At 35.2% G+C, this 23,460-nt stretch overlaps 1 protein-coding gene and 1 long non-coding RNA gene across 8 annotated transcripts in view; one reads left to right on the top strand and one right to left on the bottom strand.

The window, feature by feature from the left end:
• The window catches only part of PALS1 (protein associated with LIN7 1, MAGUK p55 family member), a 76,085-nt gene extending 53,393 nt beyond the window's left edge, over positions 1-22,692 (top strand). For all 7 annotated transcript variants that reach the window (XM_033108242.1, XM_033108243.1, XM_033108241.1 and 4 more), the window contains 7 exons: positions 7,999-8,182; positions 10,277-10,348; positions 10,692-10,763; positions 13,060-13,227; positions 13,883-14,085; positions 15,521-15,631; positions 21,333-22,692. In XM_033108242.1, the coding sequence (XP_032964133.1) occupies positions 7,999-8,182; positions 10,277-10,348; positions 10,692-10,763; positions 13,060-13,227; positions 13,883-14,085; positions 15,521-15,631; positions 21,333-21,509 (987 nt within the window). In that variant the 3' untranslated portion in view covers positions 21,510-22,692. The remainder of the gene's footprint in view (positions 1-7,998; positions 8,183-10,276; positions 10,349-10,691; positions 10,764-13,059; positions 13,228-13,882; positions 14,086-15,520; positions 15,632-21,332) is intronic.
• Positions 57-21,323, bottom strand: LOC117023473 (uncharacterized). The gene is made up of 3 exons (XR_004423208.1): positions 21,143-21,323; positions 15,998-16,107; positions 57-402 (listed from the first exon to the last, which is right to left on the bottom strand). It is a non-coding gene; the product is annotated as an uncharacterized LOC117023473 (long non-coding RNA).
• Positions 22,693-23,460: the final 768 nt, after the last annotated feature.

Raw genomic sequence — 23,460 nt, 5'->3', positions numbered from 1 at the left:
AGTGATTTTAAGAAATTAAAACCAATTTATTGAGCATCATTATGGTACAGGTCAGGAGCTAGTGAGAGCAACAAAAGGTATCTTTCTGATGTATGTTTTGTGATGTTAGAAAGAAACACATATTTGAGATAGATAAACCAAACAGGTATTATCTGAAACCACACTATAATCACTTGCTGAATTATAACATCACAAATGGCAAGAGTAAACTCTGTTAGGAGAAGTACTCCCTTATTCGTTAAGTTTCTTTTACATCATACATAGCAACCAGTGGCTGCTCCACCAGTTGCAGAAGGCAAGAGTCTCGGCATCTTTGTAGTTCACTTCCAGGACGAATGACATATTTATCCCAGCAAACGTATACATTGTTTAAATCATGCAGTTTTCTTCTCTCCACATTGACTTAAAAAGAAAAAAGATGGAGTTCTTAGACAAGTGTATAAAACTTTAAATTGCTACACAATATAGTTGAAATAATATGGAGGGAGGAAAAAAAATATTTGAGCTGACGGCACTTTTTTCTTTTTTTATCTAGTCCAATGCCCTGATCTAACAGAGGAGTAAATTGAAATGTAGCAGGATCACAATACTTATTAGTGATGGAAGGTACACTAGAAAATTCAGATTACTGATTGTCCAATAAATGTTAGCTATTATGATTTTTACCCCATGACAGGCACAGTGCTATGATACTAATTGTTTTATGTGTTTTATCTCATTTAGTCCTCACAGCATTCCTATGAAATACAGGTATCTTTATTATTCCCATTTGACAGGCATTGAAACTAGAACTTAGAAAGATCAAGTTAATTGTCCACGCCCACTACTGGGAAGTGACTGGATCAGGACTAGAACCCATGTTTATTCCAGAATCTATGCTCTTAACTACTGTGTAGTATAACAGGTAATGTCCCACAAACCCACTAAATATTAGGTTTCTTCATTACTTTTATTGCCAGTCCAAAGAAAAGAATTCGAATACCATGATAGAAAATTGTAACTATAGATGAGTTAACCTCTTAGTAGCTATGTACGTGATAGTCTGGATTCTGAGTACAACAAAAACATATTCTGAGACTTTAGTATTTGAAATTGCTGTGGAGCCTCTTTTGCCTATAGAAGACTAACAGCTCTAATAAGCCTGGGAGCGTGAACTTGACTTGTGGGGTCTGGGCTGGGAGGGTAGGAGAGAGAAGTGGTTTAAGGGGAACTTAAAGCCTGAGAATAGGAGGATGCTTAAATTGTAGTTCAAGGTACACCTGACACTAATATAATATTGTATGTCAGCTGTAATTGAAAAGTAAAATTACTAAAAATAATAAAAATAAGATTTGTAACTAATGGACCACCAGTAGATACTTAATAAAATATAAACTACTTTTGTTATAAAAGGAATAAGTAATCATGGAAAAATAAAAATGAAATAATCAGCCAGGATATTAAAAAAATAAAAATAAACTGTAGTTCAGGGATACAAACCATAGAAGTAACCACTTGCTCAGTGGTATTAATAACTGGAAAATATTCTTACTTACTGGTCCCAAATAATGTTTTCCTTACAATGAATATTTATTAGATCCCTTTTGTCTACTAGGCACTATGCTAAGCACTGGGTTTATAATAATGAACATGACAAAATAATTACAGCTAGTGGCAAAGGATAAGACTAAGCGAAATGTGAATGTGAAGAATAAAAAGAGGTGGGATTAATTATGTAAGATGGGTAGGAAAGGGCTCTTAGAGAAGGCGACATGAAGCTGAGACCTGTAGGATGAGATGCAGCCAGGCCAGAGGAGCTTTCAGGTGTAATTTCTAGAAAACTTTGGAAAGCCTGTGGGCATGGAGCAAAGTAGGGGAGTAGAAAGGTGGGGAGAGAATTCTAAGAGCTGAGGCCAGAGAGGTAGGTAGGGCCAGGTCAAGTAGGTCTCCTTGGCCGTGGCAGGAAATTTGGATTTTAAATACGGTAACATGATATGATTTGTATTTAAAAAACACTTCTGGCTGCTGTGTGGAAATTGAATTAGTAGAGCCAATAATGGAAGCAGGGAGATTTAGGAAACTTGCTGAAGTCATTATGAAGTATGATACTGGCTTACACTTGGATGATGGCAGTGGCAATGGAGAAAATCAGGCTGTTTTGGAAGTAGAAATGACAGGACCTTGTAATGAATGTGGAGAGAAAGTTAAGGGAGGAAGCAACGATGCTTGAACAACTGGGTCGTGTAGTGATGCTGCTTACTAAAGGAAAATCTGGAGGAAAAACAGATTTGGGGAGAAAAATCAAGAGGTCCATTCTACAGGTTTGAGATGCTGAGGGGCATTCAGGTGGAGATACTGAGTAGGTAGAATTGAACATATTAATCTGGAATTCTAAGAAGAGATTTGGGCTGTAGTTTTAATGTGTTGTGGGGAGAGCAGGGAGCACTGTATTTTATATACTTCGTGTTTGCAAAGAAATTTTACAGATTTTTTTAAAAAATTTTTTTATTAGGGAATATTGGGGAACAGTGTGCTTTTCCAGGACCCATCACCTCCAAGTCAAGTCATTGTTTTCAACCTCATTGTGGAGGGCGCAGCTTACTGGCCCATGTGGGAATCGAACCAGCAACCTTGGTGTTATGAGCACTACACTCTAACCAACTGAGCCACCGGCCTCCCGAAATTCTACAGATTTTTAAAAAATGATTGTTTAATGATGTTCACAGTCTATAAAGATAACTGGGTTGGATGGAAAAGTTGAGAACCATTGCTGTCAGATGTATTTACTTTTCTGTAGTAGGTATAAACTGTATTATATAATTTGCATCTTAGTTTTTTCTCATTTGGAAGAAAACCTAGAATTTTATCATATACTAAGATTTTCATAAATACATATTTTATCAGAAGATGCAAAAAATACAGAAAATTTCAGTGTATATTAGATGGGTATCCCTTTTCAAGTTAGGGCAGTTGCTCTGTTAAGTTTGCTGTTACCCTAAGGTTCACATTTCTGGCTGCCTACTACTAAACATCAGTCAGATGTCCCACAGATACTCGAAACTTCACATAAAAAGTGGAAGAGAACGAATAATAAAGATATTCCTTCTTGGGTCAGGGAGGAGGAATCTTGGGGAAGAATTTGATAACTTGCTGGACACTGCAAAAGCTTTTCTTCATGCTGCTCTTAATTTTACAGTCTGCCTTAGCGGTAAAGTTTAGGCCCAAGATAAAGGAAGAACACACTTTCACTATTTTCTCTTTCACTATTTTCTCTTCCACAATTTTAAAAGTTAAAAATAAGTCTGCTATAATAAGAAATAAACAGAAATAAAAATTACAAAGAAAAATTATTTTAGAGCATTGAATCCCTTAGGAAAGATGTAAATAAACTGACAAATCATTATCCCTTTACCATATGCCCATCATTAGGATTGAAATGTGAATAGCTTACAAGTGTTATTAAAAAAAGGCGGGGCCGGCCCGGTGGTTTAGGTGGTTAGAGCTCCATGCGCCGGTTCGATTCCCACTTCGGCTACTGGGCTCTCAACCACAAGGTTGCCGGTTCAACTCCTCGAGTCCTGCAAGGGATGGTGGGTTCCGCCCCCTGCAACTAAGATTGAACACAGCACCTTGCTGAGCTGCCGCTGAGCTTTCGGATGGCTCAGTTGGTTGGAGCACATCCTCAACCACAAGGTTGCCAGTTGGATTTCTCGACTCCCACAAGGGATGGTGGGCAGCGCTCCCTGCAACTAAAATTGAACACAGCACCTTGAGCTGAGCTGCCGCTGAACTCCCGGATGGCTCAGTTGGTTGGAGCGCATCCTCTCAACCACAAGGTTGCCGGTTCGACTCCCACAAGGATTGGTGGGCTGCGCCCCCTGCAACTAGAAAAACGGCAACTAGACCTGGAGCTGAGCTGCGCCCTCCACAACTAAGACTGAAAGGACAACAACTTGACTTGGAAAAAAGGCCTGGAAGTACACACTGTTCCCCAATAAAGTCCTGTTCCCGTTCCCCAATAAAATCTTCAAAAAAAAAAAAAGGCAAAGAGAAAAATGCTGGAAGATAATTGTGATTAAACAATCCTATAATTTAAATTTTAAATTTAAAAGTTTATGAATATTTTGTTTGGTTTAGAAACCAAACACTGTTTTGATCAGATACAGTATATTGATATTACACCATTATTAAGTCCTAGAGCTTTTCTATAGAGGTCAGCGTCTCTCCATTTAAAAAGGGCTCTGTTTTCCTTTGTGTGGGAAACAAATTAGCCGCTAACAGCTGGGGAGGAAAGCTTGGTGAAGATAATTTCTAGAACTGAAAATAATTGATCTTGGACTATATGGATAAAAGTCACATAGTACATGTCAAGGCATGCTCAGATTTTAACTCAACCAATGGTTAATTTCTCTGATATGAAATAAACTTTGCTCTTAATTTTAGGGTACATTTTAAATAGCACTAGATAAACTTGTCACATAAGCATAGAATATTCTCTGTACTCTTCTTCCCAGCCTAAACAAAGAGGGACTCCATTCCAAACCAGCTAAATCCAAATAGTGAAGGGGTCAGACTTAGGCAAGAGAAGAGAGAAAAGCATCTTGGGGTGATTTTGTTGGCCTCTGGCAAAGGCCATATACCTAGATACAGACACTATTTAGTTTCCCTCAGGGTAGTAGTACTCTAAGATTTTAGGGTACATTTTAAACAGCATGTAACAATTATCCAAGAACCTAATAAAAATGCAGAGTCTGAAAGTCTGAGATGTGGCATAAGAATTAAGTATTTTAATAAACATCCCAGGCAGGTGATCTGAGCAAAACACTTCAAAACAACATGCTGGATATTACTTTTAGAAAGTGATTTCATAAAATCATTAATCAGGCTGACAAGTGGTATGATTGCGTAGATCTCGGAAAAGCCTGATAAAAGTGATCTCTCCATCACCTAAAATAATGCTTATAATTCCATATTTAGATTTTCAAGTTTTTTTTGGCTAAAAGGCACAATTTAAACAGATTTTTGGAAGCATTTGAGAGGGATGGTACTCGAGAGGTTTTTTAGATCATCCTACGTATTAGCGACATCTCATGCCAGGATTATAAAATTGTACATATAATATTTTTACCCAACAGCTCAGCTGTGTTTTGATTACTGCTATCCTGCATAACTTTGTAAAAAATTCATTTTTGGTTTTAACTAACAAAGTTTTCAAGATTTTAATCAACACTGTTTTCATATCAAGAACAAGACTCTTTCAAGCGCTCTAGTTGGAATGCAGCAGAATGCTATCAAATTGTGTGGGGTATCTTAAATTGTATTTAATCCAAGGGTATGTGCTGTGTGATTCCATTTAAATGAAGTAAAATACAGGGGGAACTAATTTGTGCTTCTAAAATCAGTATAATGTTTACCCTTGGAGGGCATACGGTGGTTAGTGATTGAAAGGAACATGAGGCAGGGCTTCTGAGACACTGGAGATATTCTGGTTCTTGATTTTGATGCTGGTTACACAGATGTCTTTCATTTATGAAAATTCATTGATATATACAATTAATGATTTTGTGTACTGTTTGAACTTATGTAATACATCAATGAAAAGCTACCTCAAAGAAAGCAGACTAGCATATAAGTTCTATATTTTGAACTAGATCACTTCCTTTATCTCAGTGTTGCTATTTCTATATTGGGACTTAGATTTCCTCATTTCCTGTTTACAGAAGTTAGTAAAATATTTTCCTGAAATTAAAATAAATTTTTTTTATCTAATATCCTCATGTACAATTTCTGAAAGAGGCTGTTGCTTTCAGGAGGATTCTTCATTAGTATGCCTTATAATGGAGGGATATAGATATATCTATCTATCTATATCTAGCTAGCTATCTATCTATATATATGGTGTGATCAAACAATATGGTGAATTTTAAATAAAAAATTTATTACAGTAGAAGACACATTGCCATTCATCCCCCTCAAAATACCCCCCCTCTTTGAACACACTTATCCCATTGTTCTTGCCACTTTCTGAAGCAGTTCTGGAAGTCCTCTTTCATGAGTATCTTTGGTTGTGCTGCTGTAGTTGCCTCAATGTTCTGAATCATTTTGACTTTGGGGAAGAGCCAGAAGTCACATGGTGCCAGATCCGGTGAATAAGGTGGATGAGGACACACCATAATGTTTTTATTTGACAGAAATTGCTGTATACCAGAATCAGTGTGTGACACAGAGCATTGTCATGATAGAGGATGATTTACAGCACTTTTTAAAACACACCTTCTCTCAATCGTAGCTCACACCCGACTGACTGCACCGAACAAATTAAAACTTGTCACACACAGTTACTAAGATTCGATGCACCGCTTCCTGTATTGAAGATCCCTGCTTTTCTGTTCGATGGCACTCAGCAGCAGCATTCACCATATTTTGTGATCATGATGGAAAGGCTTCGTGTCTCACATAGCTTCTGGTGTGGCAATTTCTGTCCAAAACATTACAGGGTGTCCTCATCCACCTTATTCACTGGATTTGGCACTGTGTGACTTCTGGCTTTTCCCCAAAGTCAAAATGACCATGAAAAGTAAACGTTTTGAATCGATTTCAGGGCATAGAGACAGGCATGACAACGCAATTGAACACATGAAAGAGGACTTCGAGAACTGCTTCAGAAAGTGGCAAGAACAATAGGATGAGCGTGTTCAAAGCGAGGGGGAGTATTTTGAGGGATTAATGGCAATGTATCTTGTAGTATAATAAATTTTTTTTAATTTAAATATTCACCATATTGTTTGATCACACCGTATATATTTATCACTTAGAAAGTATTTTATCAAATTTCATAGAGTCCATCATCGTTGATTGAGGATAGTCAGTATTTTTAGTGTTTCAGAAGCTGAAAAAAGGTACTATCTATTAATAAAACAATTTTTGAGGAGAACCCTATCTTTATAATAGGTGGCCTCAATTATGGTCAGGGTAAAAGAGTTAAGGAAAGCCAAATAACAATTGGATAGAAAAGGACTCAGAATTATAAAATTCTTATGCTGTCAATTTGGCTCATTGAGGCAAACCTGAAATGTAACCTACGTGGGGCAGAAACATTCATTGGATATAGAGGTTGAATTTCATTAGATCAAAGTTGGCTTTTTACAGATTTTGGAAATGCCCCATGCCACTTGCCCAGGTTGGGTAAAAATTACAGATAGAGAAGTTAAAGAGATTATTAATATTCCTTTATTCCTTCTTAGAAGGAGGAGTACCTTGTTATATCTTATAGAGGTATATTGGAGGAAATGGCACAGGAAATCAACTTAGCTTTCAAAAAAGTTTCTGTGAATTCTGACTTACCTTTTAATGCTCAAAGGCATAACAGTTTTTTGATAAGCAAACACACTGTTAGTAAAAAGTTTTAACTTATACCACTATCATATTTCCAAGCCTATGTATAGTTTATAAACTTGATTTAGATAACTTTAGAAGTTTGTGGTGTGATTATTTGTGAACGTAAACATGTCCTTTCGAAGAAACACTGAAAGAGATTAAGGCACGTTCACACTGATAGCGTCGCAAGAGGGATAGTGGCACCACGGGACTGAAGCTCACCTGCTTAGACGACACATATGCTGAGGTTAGCCTGCCTTTCCTAGTGGTAGTGGTTTATAAAATGCTTGCCTTCTTGCAGAGTTAGTGTTTTCACAGGTCAGGAATGGAGAAGGGTCTTTATTACATTCCTTCCGCTTCTCATAAGCCTTTGAGGCCTCTTAGTACCTCGGCTTGTTCGCGGCTTAACAGTACAGTGTTTCGCATACTCTAGTTAATGTTTTCAGTCAACAGAGGCGTGAAAGAAAACAGATGAGCCTGAGAAAATACTGCCCCCCAAATACTGTTACCTAACTAAACTTTCCTTCTTTCAACTCATAATTTCTTTGCACTAATGAAAAATTATAACATTGTAATTATATTCATGCTAAATATTTTGTGTTGCCATTTTATCATCATTTTTTCCCCCTTTTTATCTTTTAGATCCATGTAAAAGCTCATTTTGACTATGACCCCTCAGATGACCCTTATGTTCCATGTCGAGAATTAGGTCTGTCTTTCCAAAAGGGGGATATACTTCATGTAATCAGTCAAGAAGATCCAAATTGGTGGCAAGCCTACAGGGAAGGGGATGAAGATAATCAACCTCTAGCTGGTCTTATTCCAGGTAAGGACAATATAGTAGAAAGTACATAGTTAAAAGAACATATAAAACGCAAGCCTTCACAGAGAAAAACTCACTTTTAAAAATGATGAAATGATGTAATTACTTTTCATGTAGTTGGGTTTTTATGTTATTTTTGTAGCATAAGTATCTTAAATATAATTGTGACTAATTTGTTAGGCTTTAGAATGAAATTATAATACTTACATTTGTTCTTTATGTGTATAATAAGGTCACAGAAAGCCACAACACATTACTTTTAAACCCAAAAGCTGGAAACAAATTTTGTCTCTACTTGGTCATATTTCAAGGAAGGAGGAATGAACTTCTTATATTACATGTAGAGGGTGATGCTACACCCTTGATTCTTCACAGTAGCAGTTACAGGACATTCCTCTAGAATCCTGGAGTATTAGACAGCCATCACGGTTCTCTGCCCAATGCTTCTGCCAAATACCAATTTGATATCTTACCATGCCAGCCTTAGCCCATAAATACTTAGCACTGGTGTTTATTGACTGATTGATTACATTGAGTTTCTGAAAGTATATAGGTGAGTCAAGGAGACTTCAGTGATACCATCTGCAAGTCTTTTTATAGACCCACCTTACTTTGAGTTTGATGATGGTTTTCTGATAGAATTAGAAGGATTTTTATGCAGCCATAATGTCCATCTCCCATTGATGTCTGCTTCTATTTTAAAAATAGTCTAATTATTTGTGTACTATAAAAATGTGCCAAACAACAAGAGAACAAGACAAACAAATGAGAAACAAGAACTCATAGACACAGACAATAGTTAAGTGGTTACCAGAGGGTAAGGGGGGTAGGGGGTGGGAGATGAGGGTAAGGGGGATCAAATATATGGTGATGGAAGGAGAACTGACTCCGGGTGGTGAACACACAATGGGATTTATAGATGATATAATACAGAATTGTACACCTGAAATCTATGTAATTTTACTAACAATTGTCACCCCAATAAATTAAAAAAAAAAATGTGCCATAGAAATAACGTAGTGTTTTAAAACATTTCAATATGTAAGTGATTAAAATTATTTTATTCCTTATTTTTTAATCCATTGAAGGTACTTACTTTTAAATTGTAATGCTCTTAAAATTTTCCCTCCAGTTACTTGTTTCACTAAGAGTGCAATCTGTATAGCTTCTAGAAATAACCTGGTTTCCTTTCATGCTTCTTATGTGTGTCGAACTCATATTAATGGTTTTGCTTGTGCTCTTATGAAATATACTACATTCTACAGATTAGCCCAACATAGATGGAAATTGCTTATTGATTTTTAAGAATCCCTGGCTTGAAATGGAAAGAATTAGATATAAAAATTAAACATAAAAGTAGAACTCTAATCCAGAATTTTCTAAGTAAAACCACTTTTATCCTTCAGAAAAAAATACATTTGATTTTAAGATAGATGTCTGAAAAGAAGATGAAGGTCAGAAACCTTGAAAGCCTCCTATATTAAAAGCTTAATCCTGAGAAGAAAAACAAAATTTTTCATTTATTTGTATCATTGGCAGTTTAAAGGTAGAAATAAAGAAATCATTAAAACATTTACATGCATGTATATACATACATACAAAGAAAAAGAGGGATTGAGAATAATAAATGCAAGGGAATATGTTGAGTGGTGTCTTAGAATTGAAAAGTGATGAATGTTCACATATTATTTTGGAAAGTTAATGCTTAGAATGAATTTACTTGATTTCAGATAAATCTAAATGGGCAGGACTGTTGTAAGATCCAGCATAGTACTTTCCACATAGTAAATGCTCATGAAAGCTTTGTAAAAATTGAACTATTAAATTTTCTATCACTGGTTTATTTATCTTTTCTAATAGGTGATATATCCTACTAATGTCTGTCCTAGGATTGGTTGAGAGTGAAGTTGAAACTTAATACTTGAAACATTTGGAGGCTTATAATCAATCATAGCTGACACACTCTCATAGGTGACAGACGGAATTGGAAGAAAATATAAATGAAGAGTTACTTCTAGTGTTTTCCCTTGATTTTAAAAAAAATACTTCTGTTCTTTTGTTTTAAATATTTTACTCTTTTTCCTTTCTGCTATTAAGGGAAAAGCTTTCAGCAACAAAGGGAAGCCATGAAGCAAACTATAGAAGAAGATAAGGAGCCAGAAAAATCAGGTTGGACACTTTTATTTGACAGTAAAGGGTTTCTTGTGTCTCCATCTGGAACTATGTTTAAAGTTACATATTAGAACTGTCAAGATGTGTTCATAGCAAGAGTGATGTGAGAGGCAAAACTGATTCTTGGGACTGTAAAGAAAGGACAGGATTTAAGCATTAAAGATGTAAGATGAATGGAAAATTGTAAATACTTCCATGAAAAATAATTCTCCTATTAACAATATAATAAGTGTTTATAAATTTAAATTAAAAACTATTTCAGTTCTTCAATTTGAAATATATAGCTTTGTTCAAGGAAACGAATACCACATCTATAGTTATGTTTATGATTATTCAACAGGAAAACTATGGTGTGCAAAGAAGAATAAAAAGAAGAGGAAAAAGGTTTTATATAATGCCAATAAAAATGACGGTAAGTTCCACTCACAGAGATGGATTTATATCTGAAAGAGGTCCAATATCTAACATTTGAAAGAAATTAAACTGATATTTTCAGGATGTTTTGGTTCTAGTCCTGTTTTGCCCCTTAATGTGACAGATGTGCTTAAGAAAGTCGTTTAGCAGAAATTATTTTCTTTTGGAATCCTATGAGTAATACAGTATTTTGAATTCTGAGAAAAACTGGTATAAAAATTAAAATACAATTAACACATATGTAGTATTATATTGATATTCCTCTAATTTTGAGGAAATTGAATTGAAATTCCTTTCTTTAATCTCTTTACTTGAGAAATTAATACCTGCTTATAACAATATAGCTGTATTTTAAGTAAATGATGAATAATTTGGCTATAGTAACTCCTGTCACCAAGGCAGCCCTTTCTACAGTGCCTGCTACCTGCTGGCTGATTCAGGCCCACAGGCGAGTTTTGTTGCTTTAATTTATTGCTAAGATTCATTTTTTTTTTTTAAGTTGTAGCTTCTCTTAAAACTGAAAGCTCTAATAACACTTGGCTCATACTCCCAGGTGACAACACGGTGCTGGAACTGAGTGATGGCTGTTGCCTTTATATTGGGCGCCTGCTGTCTTAGTGCAGCTGTCTCCACCACCTCCAGTTTTTTATGAACACAACCTGATTTACTGCTTTCATTACCTTCTTGGTTGGTCCTTATGGGCATTAGAATTTGCTGCCTCTGCTCTGGTTCATGTTAGAAACAAACCAAATAATAAAGTAAAGGCAATCCTTAACTTATATAATTTATAAAGCTATTTTCTCAATACCTTGAATTTTTTTTAGGCAGCATAAATTAAACTAATGAAAATAAAATTTTATAGATTATTTAAAAATTCCATATAAAACTAAATCTGAGATTCCATCTACTTTAATAAGTTTTTTCTAAAATAAACATCCTTAATGCTAATTGATACATTATGTAACTAAGATTTATTGAATTTTTAATCCTTTCCTCTGTACTTGGGTACTTGGGTAAGTGATTAATATTTCTCTTTCTTCTTTGAAACACACTAAAATTAACTGATTCAACTCTAATAGCTATAGAAAACTTACAAACCTGAAGTCTACAGGAACTAAGTCTGTAAATCACAGTGCTGCCACAGTCTGATTGTACGTGTTTAGAAGGAACTCAGACTTTTCAGAGGGAAAAGCATTTTGGGAAGGGAAAGAATTACATTTCTGTTCATAATGGTGTCATCTAATTAATATTTTTAATAATAATAACTCATTTATAATAACTGTTCTACTTCAGGGGCAGTAACTGTATGCTTTAGATGCCTTCAGTCATTTAATTTTTCACAATAAATTCCTTGAGATTACAGATCAATAAATGCAAGTTCAGATGTTAAAGTGACCTGCTTAAGTTCTTACAGCTAATGTATGGTTGAGCTAAAATGTAAATAAATACAGCTTAAGTTCCTACAGTGTGCCAAGCTCTGGCAAGATTGAGATGTTCCCCTGCCCCCATGGAACTTCTAGCTGAGAGAGTCTGACTAACATATTTGATGCCCTTTCCCAATCAGGTGACATAATATGAGTGAGAAGATGGCAGGCTGCTGCTTGTCTGCCTTTGTTCTTACCACTTGACAGCTCTTATTTCATGTGAATTACAGGCTTTAGGAATGTTACCTTACTTATAATAAGTTATACCCCTTCTTGAATCATGACCGCAGGTTAGTATCCCATAATAAAGTAAACATAAATGTAGGAAGTGTGAATGGCACAGGTATGACAGGTTTTCAAGTTACATAATCACGGAAACACTAGTTATAGCCATTATTTGTGAATATCTGTCTGTGCCAGGGATTGTGCTCAGCATATACATTATGTCTGATCCTTAAACCAACCCTCTAAAGTGTTAGTATCCCCGTTTTACAAAAATGATAGATATTATTCTCATTAGTTTATCCCGTGGTGCACTTCTCTCTGTCAAAGTATTGGCTGCAAACTAGTTGTTTTATTTAAGAATCAGTATAGTTACATTGTGTCAAACATTTAAACACAATATGAAATAAGTGAAGCAATAAACATTTCTAGAAGGATTAATATATTATCTGATTTATTTTCATAGTATCCTGGCAAGGATTTAATGACATAGGAGAATACTCATGATGTAATACTATCTTGATCCAAAAGGTTAAGCATTTTTAATAGTAAATTGTGCTTTCCAATTTTTTTGGAAGATCTATGAGTATATATTTATTACACAGAAATAATTCTGTCTGAAGGGCTTAACTTTTTCTTTTTCTAAAGACTATGACAATGAAGAAATCTTAACTTATGAGGAAATGTCACTTTATCATCAGCCAGCAAATAGGAAAAGACCTATCATTTTGATTGGTCCACAGAACTGTGGCCAGAATGAATTGCGTCAGAGGCTCATGAACAAAGAAAAAGACCGCTTTGCATCTGCAGTTCCTCGTAAGTTTGAATGCATTCCCATTTTTCTGTGCTTTCCTGTTGATCACCTTAGAACCTAATTCTTATGTAGGGAAACCTTTCATCCATTCCATCAAAAACAGTATCGTCCAAGAAAGAGGAATTGTTTTAACCAAATTTTTTGAGAATTTGTTGCTAAAAATAGTCATTCTTGAGAAATTTTAATTTTTCTAAGAATATGGTGCTAATTACTTTCTACATGAATTTCATTTGGTGCTCCTTACAATTCCTGTTCAATATGGATCAGCTTCTAGTTTTTTTAAACCGATGCAGAAGAGAAAAATTTTGGCAATCTCTGAACACAAAAGTTCTGTTTAAAAATGATATGGCACCTAAAGTTTATTATGAAAATAAACTTTAGGAAAAGATGAGTGGTCGTGTTTTAAATGCAAGATGAAGTAATATAAAGTGTAAGCATAAACTGTATTAAGGTAATTAAATGTAACTAGGAAGATACTAAAAACATTTTTGCTCATTTCTCAATCTAGAAATAAAACTAGTCAATGTTAAACACATGACCTCTTAAAATTTCCTCAATTCATTTTATTATAAATAAAAAATTTTTCTGGCTTGTAGAATTATCCCCCATCCTTACCCTGACCATGCCCATTATTTTTACTTGATTTTGTTTGTCTAGATACAACTCGGAATAGGCGAGACCACGAAGTAGCCGGTAGAGATTACCACTTTGTTTCACGGCAAGCATTCGAGGCAGACATAGCAGCTGGGAAGTTCATTGAACATGGTGAATTTGAAAAAAATTTGTATGGAACCAGCATAGATTCTGTACGGCAAGTGATCAACTCTGGGAAAATATGTCTCTTAAGTCTTCGTACACAGGTAAAGCTATTTTGGTTTAGGATGTTGAACTTGAGGACATTTTTTGCAGAGTAATTTAGTGGAAACTGTATTGTGGTCCAAGAACCACAGGACCTAATAATAAGTTCTCTTACAGCTTTCTCCCACTGATTACCTATGTGAAATCAGGTTGCTAAATCTCTTTCAATTTCCTCAGTCAAATACATACATATGAGTATAGACATGTACATATTTTCTAAAACTTAAAATACAGTAACTGTAGTACTGGAACTACTTTAAGTATTTTAGAGCTTATATGAGAATTTCCCTTTTCTGATTTTGATCTGAGAAAAATCAGAATAGAGGTAGTTTTTCCCATAGTTTAAGTATTAGCAGGCATCATAATGTTTGGCTGTATTAAATAATGAAATCTCCATTGGTTTCTGTTATTTGGCAGACTAAGCAAAAACTTTAAAAATTACTAATAATCACTTCTTAGATTTCCATTAAAAAGTGAAATAATTATAGAAATTTAGGATTTTTAAATTATTTGTTGTGGAAATTTTTTTCTTCTTCTAGGCTAGACAGCTTTGGTATAAAACTTTCCTTACTGTGGTGGAATCTACTGCGTATGTCAGCTCAGGAAACGTAGGCAGTGTCATTAGGGAGATGGATGTGAGAGAGAATTGATTTTACAGTGGCTCCCTTGAAATAGTAATTAGGTTTTCTTTGGTTTCTTAGTGGTCAGAGTTTAATCTGTACTATTTCAATTATAAACACCTAAGTATGTTTTTACTGAATTCCTTCAGAACTTTACATTATTTGACAGTTTAGTGATACGCGGGCACGCAGTGGCAAAGGCGAGGTGAAAACCACAATCTCTTAATTCAAACAGGCTGGTGTTTTTGGATCTGCTTTTCCAGAATGTTTTCCTTTTTGTATGTGTATGTGAAATTTTTCTCTCTGGTTATGCTTGCATTTATACCCTGGCACATGGAGGTGACTCTTCATTTCTAATTCCTCCAAAATGGATTTTTAACATGGTTATTATAATCTGTATGTGATCTTATTAGCAGGTTGTAAACCTGCATCACATAATTGTAAACCTTCAATGTCATTCATTTTTATTTCATTACATAAAAAGAGCAAGCCTGTGTGTGTGAGAGAGAGAGAAAGAGAGTGAGAGAGGTTTTATAGGTATACAATATATTTTTACTGTGAACGGTAGGATCTTAAAATAGTGTGAATTTTTTGTTTTGAAGATGTTTGGAAATACTCATAGGTAATGTTTTTTTTTTTTTAAATGACATTATTATATTCCAAGTATATCGCTGGGAAACAGTTAAATGATGAAAATTATTTTAAAGATCCAAAATTTCTTTTCAGGGGGGAGGGAGGTTATCACTTTGTGAGGGGTGTAAATGTCTATTACATTGTTTTGTACACCTGAAACTAATAAAAAAAAAATTTCTTTCAGTCATTGAAGACTCTCCGGAATTCAGACTTGAAACCATATATTATTTTCATTGCACCTCCTTCACAAGAAAGACTTCGGGCTTTACTGGCCAAAGAGGGCAAGAATCCAAAGGTAAAGTTATTATACCGTTGTACTGTTCTATTGAAAATAAACATGAAACCTAATGTCATGGCCTAATATGTCACAATGCTTAAAAGCTACATCAGCTTGAGCTTTCAAACTGATTACTCTTTCTGCCATGTCACTTTTCCCAAAACTGCCATGGTTGCCTCTGGTTGTACTGTGGCAGCTCTCCAAAGAAGGGGGCTTCTCTTGTTCCCCACACATTCCCTTTTGTTATCCTAAATGTATGGTAAGCTTTGACATTCCTTAACGCCCCCTTAATCTCCTTCACGTGAATATATGTTATTTCCAACAGGGATTATGTGACACTCCACACATAAAAAAGGTCTCAGCAGATTCTTAGGGATTACCCACTTTTCTCTGTAGATATTCCATCTATGCAGGGAGCCAACATTAAATGCTCTTCTTTTTCTCTTCCTTTTTCTCACTGAAATTTTATGTTCTGTTTGTCTTCTCCCTTTGGTCTGAAATGGAAACGTTTTTCAAATTATCTTAGATGCTGGACATGGTTGAGGCAGTTCATGTTATACTAAATGTTATTAATCATTAAATGATCATTTACTCACATATTAATTAGAAAGCATTGACTTTTTATTAAATGTGTGAAATAAAAGCCGTCACGTGACTTGCTATATCAAAGTAACAAATACTTTTCCTTGGTTTTTGCTGAATTTTTAAAATATTTCTATTTGAGAAATCCTCAGATCTGATTTCATTTGTTGTACCTCTAAATCTCCTTAAAAGCCAGGAAAACAAGTAAAACACACTTCCTTGAAAGCTCCTTTCAAAGTCCTTAAAAGCATAACAACACTCCTGTCATTTGATTCTTGACTGTTCGCCACAGCCACCAAGGAAGATTCCCTTCCACCCCAAGATTCCCTTTTTCACTGTAGGTCTACATTTCTTATTCAGTCTACATATATGGGAAAGTGGTATTTTTCCATGTCTTAGGCTGTCGACATCGGGGGCTTTCCCACCCTCATATTGAGTGTAATGTTTAGGCTAAGTCTGCTAGCTGGGTAAAGTAGTGTTTTAGCCCTTCTTCATTTTTGCAGCGCTATTGTAAGTTCATAAATAAGTGAGGTCACATTATGTGTTGTCCTTAACACTTGGAATGATACAAAGGAAAGGTTCTTGAGGAAGATCACACATAATAAGGAGAACAAGATTAACTCCCAGCAACTACTTTGATAAACAAGAAATAACATGGTTGTTCAAGGAGAGGGATACACCTTAAGGCCCAGAGTAGACTTCATTCTGCTTCTTCAGCCTAATTTCTATTTTCTAACATGCACACTTTTTTTAGTTAGGTTATTCTTCAACAAGGATTCAGTATCATGCCAAGGGCCCTAATAATACCTTTTGAAAACATGTTAAGCAACTTTTTTTTGGTCGGTGATCTCAGGCAGTGCTCTCATAGAATTTTTTATGCACTTTATTTTGAATTAGCCATCCCAAGTTGAATGAGGTCTAGGATACCAATTATACATATTTTTAAAGCAGGCACTTAATCAGTCTCAAAGTGTTTTAATGGTATACAATATGCTTGATTTTCTAATTAGAATTTTCTAATTTTTAAAAATTAACTTCATTGAGGTTACTTTACATAAATAAAATGCATGCATTTTAGTTATGTAATTCAGTAAGTTCTGGCAAACTCTATACCTGCGTAACAACCATCTCAGTCAAGATTTAGAACATTTTTATCACTCCAAAAAATTCTCTTAGGCCCCTTTGAAGTTAGTACCCCTCCAATTCTTCCCCAGGCAGCCACTAATCTGCTTTCTGTCACTATAGATTTGTCTGTTCTAGAAGATACTACAAATGGAACTATACAGTATGTTTAAGTTTACATCTGGCTTTTGATCAGCATAATGTTTTGAGATTCATCTGTTACATCTAACAGTAGTTCATACCTTCTGATTGCTAAGTTATATACCATGATCTAAATATATCACAGTTTGCCCATTCACCAGTTAATCCATTTTAGCTAGTGTGATTAAAGCTGCTGTAAACATTCATAGTCTTTTGGTAGATATGTTTTCATTCTTTTGAATTGCTAGATCAAATGCTAAGTGTATGTTTAACTGTATAAAAACTACCAAACTTTAAAAAACAGGTTGCTATTTTATGTTCCCACTTTGGTTTCATTTGCTCCACATCCTTACCAACTTTCGCTGTTGTTTGTTTATATCAGTTTTTTTTTAGTTCTAATAGGTGTGAAATGTTACCATTATGGTTTTCATTTGCATTGTTCTGATGACTAATGATAGCATCTTTTCATGTGGACATTTAGGCATGTTTTTTGGTAAAATGTCTCAAATTTAATTTTTTTTAATTAGATCTTTTCTCAGTTGTGAAAATTCTTTATTCTGGATATAGATATTTTATCAGAGTCTTTGTATCTTTTTTAATGGTATTTTTTGAAGATCAGAAATGTTTAATTTTAATGAAGTAGACTTTTAAAAATTTTTCTTACAGTTATTCATGTAGTCTAAAAACATTTGTCTGCTTCAAGATTATAAAGATTTTATCCTATGTTTTCTTCTAAAAGGGTTTTTTTTATTTTGTTTTTTAATCACATGTAGATATCCAGTTGCTCTAGAAACATTTCTTGAAAAAGACTGTCCTTTCTCCTATTGGCACCTTTATAAAAAATGACCTGACCAAATATGCAGTAGCAGTTACGGGGTGAATTATTTCTGAACTCTGTTCTGTAGTTACGCTAACATCACACCATCTTGATTACTGTAGCTTTATTGTATTTAAGTCTTGAAAACAGTCATAAAAAGGAATGAAGTACTGATACATGGTACCACATGGATGAACCTTGGAAACATAATGAGTGAAAGAAGCCAGTCACAAAAGACCGTATATTGTATGATGCCATTATATGGAATGTCCAGGCTAGGCAAATCTGTAGAGACCTAAAGTAGATTAGTGGTTGCCTAGGGCTGGGGGTTGGTAGAAAATGGGGAGTGGCTGCTAATGGGTAGAGGTGGTTTTTTCGAGGGAGGACAGGGAGTGAAAATATTCTAAAACTGATTGTGATGTTGATGCCACAACTCTATGACTGTACTAAATAAAAACTGTTGAATTGTATGTTTTAAATAGGTGAATTATAAATGAATTATATGTCAGAAAACTGTTACTGATTTAAAAAATTACCACCAGGCTTTACTATACAAATTGAAAAGATGGTTTTAAAATTTATATGGAAATTAAAAGGAATAACCAAAACACTTTAGAAAAAGAACTAAGAGGACTTTTGTCTTTATTAATTTTTCTGTATTTTTTGTCTGTTTTCTGTTTGACTTATTTTTATTCTTTCCTTATAATTACTTCTGCTTTGATTTATACTTGCTCTACTCTCTGAAGAAAGCTTAGATGATTTTTAAACCTTTCTTCTTTTCTAATAGGAAGCTATAAATTTCTCTAAGCAATTTTTTAGTTGCATCCTACAAATTTTGAGGTTATATTTTTCATTATTTTGTAAGAAATATTTTCTAATTCCCTATGTCATTTTCTTCTCTAACTCATGGGTTATTTAGAAGTAATAATTTCCACCTATTGTGAGATTTAAAAAAAATTTTTGTAATTCCATCGTGGTCAGAGAACATACTCTGCAAGATGTCAATCTTTCACAATTTCTTGAACCCTATTTTATCGCCCAGCATCTGTTTTATCTTGGTGCATGTTTCATGCACATCAGTAAGAACGTCTATTCTGCAGTTGTTCGGGAGAGGGTGGTGTATGTGATTGCCTTCTAATTCCACTTATGTTGTATCTCCTTTGGTACTTCCACGAGTGCTTTATCACTCACACAATAGAAGTGTTGAATGAAAACAAATCCTCAGTTTTAAGTCAGTGGAACGTGCTAGCTAAGAAAGTGATGGTGTTCCTTATTGGAACAGTTATCTGAATCTCGGAATCTTTCCTGTTAAAACGGGGTCTTGAGAGTGGTAATTTGATAGTATGAACTGATATGGTCAGTTTTCCCTACAAGCTCATTTTTTTCAGTTCAAAAATTTTTGAGCAAAAATATTTTGTTTCATCTTAGTTGTGAATTATAATTTGGAAAATAAGAAATTAAAACAAAATAAAAGCTATAAACCATTTTGGCAAAACATGAAGTAGTACCTTAAATTTGATAAAGAAAAACTAGGTGGATTGGATATTCATGTGAATCTGTGTAAGATGTGGGGTTTAACATTTACATTTCAACTCTAGCACCACAAAGTTTAGATTCTATTTTGAGTTCTGGAATGTTCTTTCAATAATCTTGAACTTTGAGTAGACATAAGTTTTATCAAGAATGTCAGTGTGTTTGGTTACAGTGGTGTAGTAGAGATCCTCTTGGGGAACAAAGGATCCTGTGTATGATAGCCAGATGCACAACATTCCAGAATGAAAATTAGCCAGCCACACAGGAACTCCCTCAGGACAAGCCAGAGCTGTCCTATGTTTACTGTTTTCCTACTGTTACAGAAGTTCAACCAGTTGAACGATACGAATTGTTTTGTGTTGTGGGTCCAATATAGTACTGACACGTGACTTTTATATCTGAGACATTTGGACTTGAGTTGAATCTCTTCATTGACAAGGGTGATTTGGGGGCAATTTTACTTTCTTGAACACGCATACCTGAGAATCAGAGGGTTCTGGATAAGTTTTGCACAGATCCTGGCCAGCTGCTGTGTACATGAAGCAGTTGTTTCCCATTACCCAGATTTCAAAGTAGCCTGCCCTGTATCTTTCTCACACTCTTCTTAGGATACTCTTTGTACCTTTGAGACCTTCTTCATGTATTGAAAACAGAGTAACAATTTGACGTATTAAGCTGAGTATTTCCCAAAACAACATATACAGGTAACTCTTGAATAAACAAGGGTTGGGGCACTTATCCCCATGCAATCGAATATCACATATAACTTTGACTCCCCAAAAACTTAACCACCCTTTGTATCCTCGGGGATTTATTTGTTCCAGGACCCCTCACAGATACCACAATCTACGATGCTCAAGTTCCCTATATAAAATGGCGTAGATCAATGCATACATTCCCAATTGGGGGTTGAAAACCATTACAGGTTTTTACTGAAAAAAATCTGTGTATTAATGGACCCGAGCTGTTCAAACCCCTATTGTTCATGGATCAGCTGTATTTGATGATTAAATCTTGGGTTTATCAGCAAATATTTTCATAGAAAGATACCCATTCTATTGATCCTTTGCTTTTTCAGTGTTTACTTTGCCTAACTCTGCAACAGACATAACGGGCAGGGGCTCTTCCTAAAAGCCAAGAGTAGCTCTGTGTTACAGAATATTAGTTTTAGGAAGAGGTTATGATGTCTTAAAATGTTTAAAAATGAATGTAGAGAATTCAAAGAAATAGTCTGGGACCTTGAAACCTTTAGTTTTGTGGGTGAGATAAGACAAAGATGTGAAAACCTAAATAGCAGTATAAACAGATTATATTGAGTCCCCAGTGATTCATACCGTGAGTCCTGCAGATGCCAGAGCAAAGGAAATCCCGGGGCCGTCAAGGTGGGGCGGAGCTCTGGAGGCTGAGTGTTTTGAGGGACAGAAGGAAACATGTAAGGTTATTTCTTCTTCTTTGGCCATCTTGGACTCATGTGTTTTGGTAAGGAATGGAGTTAACCTCTCAATTTTCATCTATTCTTTGCAGCCTGAAGAGCTGAGGGAAATCATTGAGAAGACAAGAGAGATGGAGCAGAACAACGGTCACTACTTTGACACAGCAATTGTGAATTCAGATCTTGATAAAGCCTATCAGGAACTGCTTAGGTTAATTAACAAACTTGACACTGAACCTCAGTGGGTGCCGTCCACTTGGCTGAGGTGAAGGAAATATCCACCCTGTGGCCTGATTGGACTTGATCTGGCAAACGGCCAGCACGAAGGTAGCCCTGATACTTCAGCAAGACTGAGGATAAGGTGGCAGGCAACATAAACGTTCTTAGATCTCCAACTAGGGAGAAGAAAATCCCCGTAGGCCATTGTGCACAGCAGTCTTTGTTCCCTATGGCTTTGGATGGTCTTGCCTCATTGGGAGATTCTAAATGGAAGCTTTCAACAGAAGTTCTGTTTAATCTATGTAAAGACCTTTTCTTTTCACCTATCCTTTCTGCCCAGTCATATTTCCATGACAAAAATGTGCGTGTATATATACACAGCAGTCCATGTCTCACGTAGTTATAAATATTGAAGTTATTTAACAGTTAACTTAAATAACTTCATGGGAATTTGTGGGGGGGAGGCACTGTACTTCTGTGCACTGGGCAAAACAGTATTTGGTTAGAAGACTGCTTTAGTCCTCAGAAATACTTTCCTAAAAAAATTTTTTTTTGAAGGTGCCACTTGGGTCTGGAGCTACTGTTAGCCTTGAATTCATGTGTATGTCTTTTAATTCTTGAAAAACATTCCGTTAGAAGCACCCATTTTCTAGCTCCAACTTTGTGGATTAGACTTCACTGCTCACTGAGCAGACTCTGATCTAGTTAAACGCGCATACAACATATGCTGATCTTTTGAAAGGTAAGATTTTCTTAGTTTTTTTCTTAAATTGTCTCACCTGATTTGATAACATTGCTTCCTTTCTCTGAGCTGCATAGTACAATAGACTATGTAAGTTACATTTTTATGAATGGAAGATGTTCATATAAATTGTTGATTGTTAAAGTTTCTCATGATACAGATAGTTTTTTATATACATGAGAGGACATAGCACATTTGACATTTTTTGCATTTTTATATAGGAGCGCAGAATTTGATGACTGTGCTATATATAGGTAATAAACTGGAATTCTGTAATGAATATAGCTGCTGTACTATATACTAATATTTAAGACTGACAAATGATCATTGATAACACTTCTTCAACATTGGAATAAAATTATATATATATCCGAGGGAAATACTATGATAATTGACTTTTGAGGTCAAAAAGGATGACCTGAAAGTCATTTGAACATTTTAGGAAAAGAAAATGGGGGGGGGGGAGCACATATCGTGTTTCCCCGAAAATAAGACCTAGCCGGACCATCAGCTCTAATGCGTCTTTGGGAGCAATTTGGGACCAAAGACACATTAGAGCTGATGGTCCGGCTAGGTCTTATTTTCGGGGAAACACGGTATAAAGAGGTTTTTATCTTAACAAAGTCTGCCTCTTATGACCAGAATGCAACAGCTTGCTAATCATGTGTAAGCTAATGGGATTTTCGTACTGGCATGGAAAGTTTATTTGTAGTCTTTTCAAGGCTTTAGGGATGGTGTGATGTGTGACAAAGAACCTCAAATGTGAATGTCTTGGTTTTATTTTTTAAGACTTTAGTTACAGTATTTCCTGTTCTCAAAGCTAAACACTGGAATAATATTGTCACTTAATTTAATATAAGCAGTTGTTTTTAATGAGTAGTTTGTCTTGGTGTCATGTATGTAATTGATTTTTTTCTCTTCCACATAATTTTATTTGAGGACATGTAAACAGTTTATAATTTGCCTTTTCAAATTTGTGTGGCCTCGAGGTTGGCTGTGAAGTGTGTCTTATGTGGAAATATTTTCAAGATAATATTCCTTAGGAGGAAACATTCCTGGGTTAAGGGAAGGAATGTCACACATACTGTCTCTTCAGGTCTGAAACACTCCTAGCTTATGGCAGGAAATGCAAAGCTCACACTGATTTTTCAGCATTGAAAACCAAGGAATATAAGCACTTAATCTTTTCAGTTTTCCATTTACTTTCTCCTCAGGAATGAAAGGTAGTCTATGGTAGACAGTGGAGTTTTGTGAGCTGC

This window comes from Rhinolophus ferrumequinum, chromosome 6 (assembly GCF_004115265.2).
Source record: "Rhinolophus ferrumequinum isolate MPI-CBG mRhiFer1 chromosome 6, mRhiFer1_v1.p, whole genome shotgun sequence".
NCBI lineage: Eukaryota > Metazoa > Chordata > Mammalia > Chiroptera > Rhinolophidae > Rhinolophus > Rhinolophus ferrumequinum.
The sequence above is the reverse complement of the archived record's forward strand: the minus strand, read 5'-3'. Positions and strand labels throughout refer to the sequence as shown.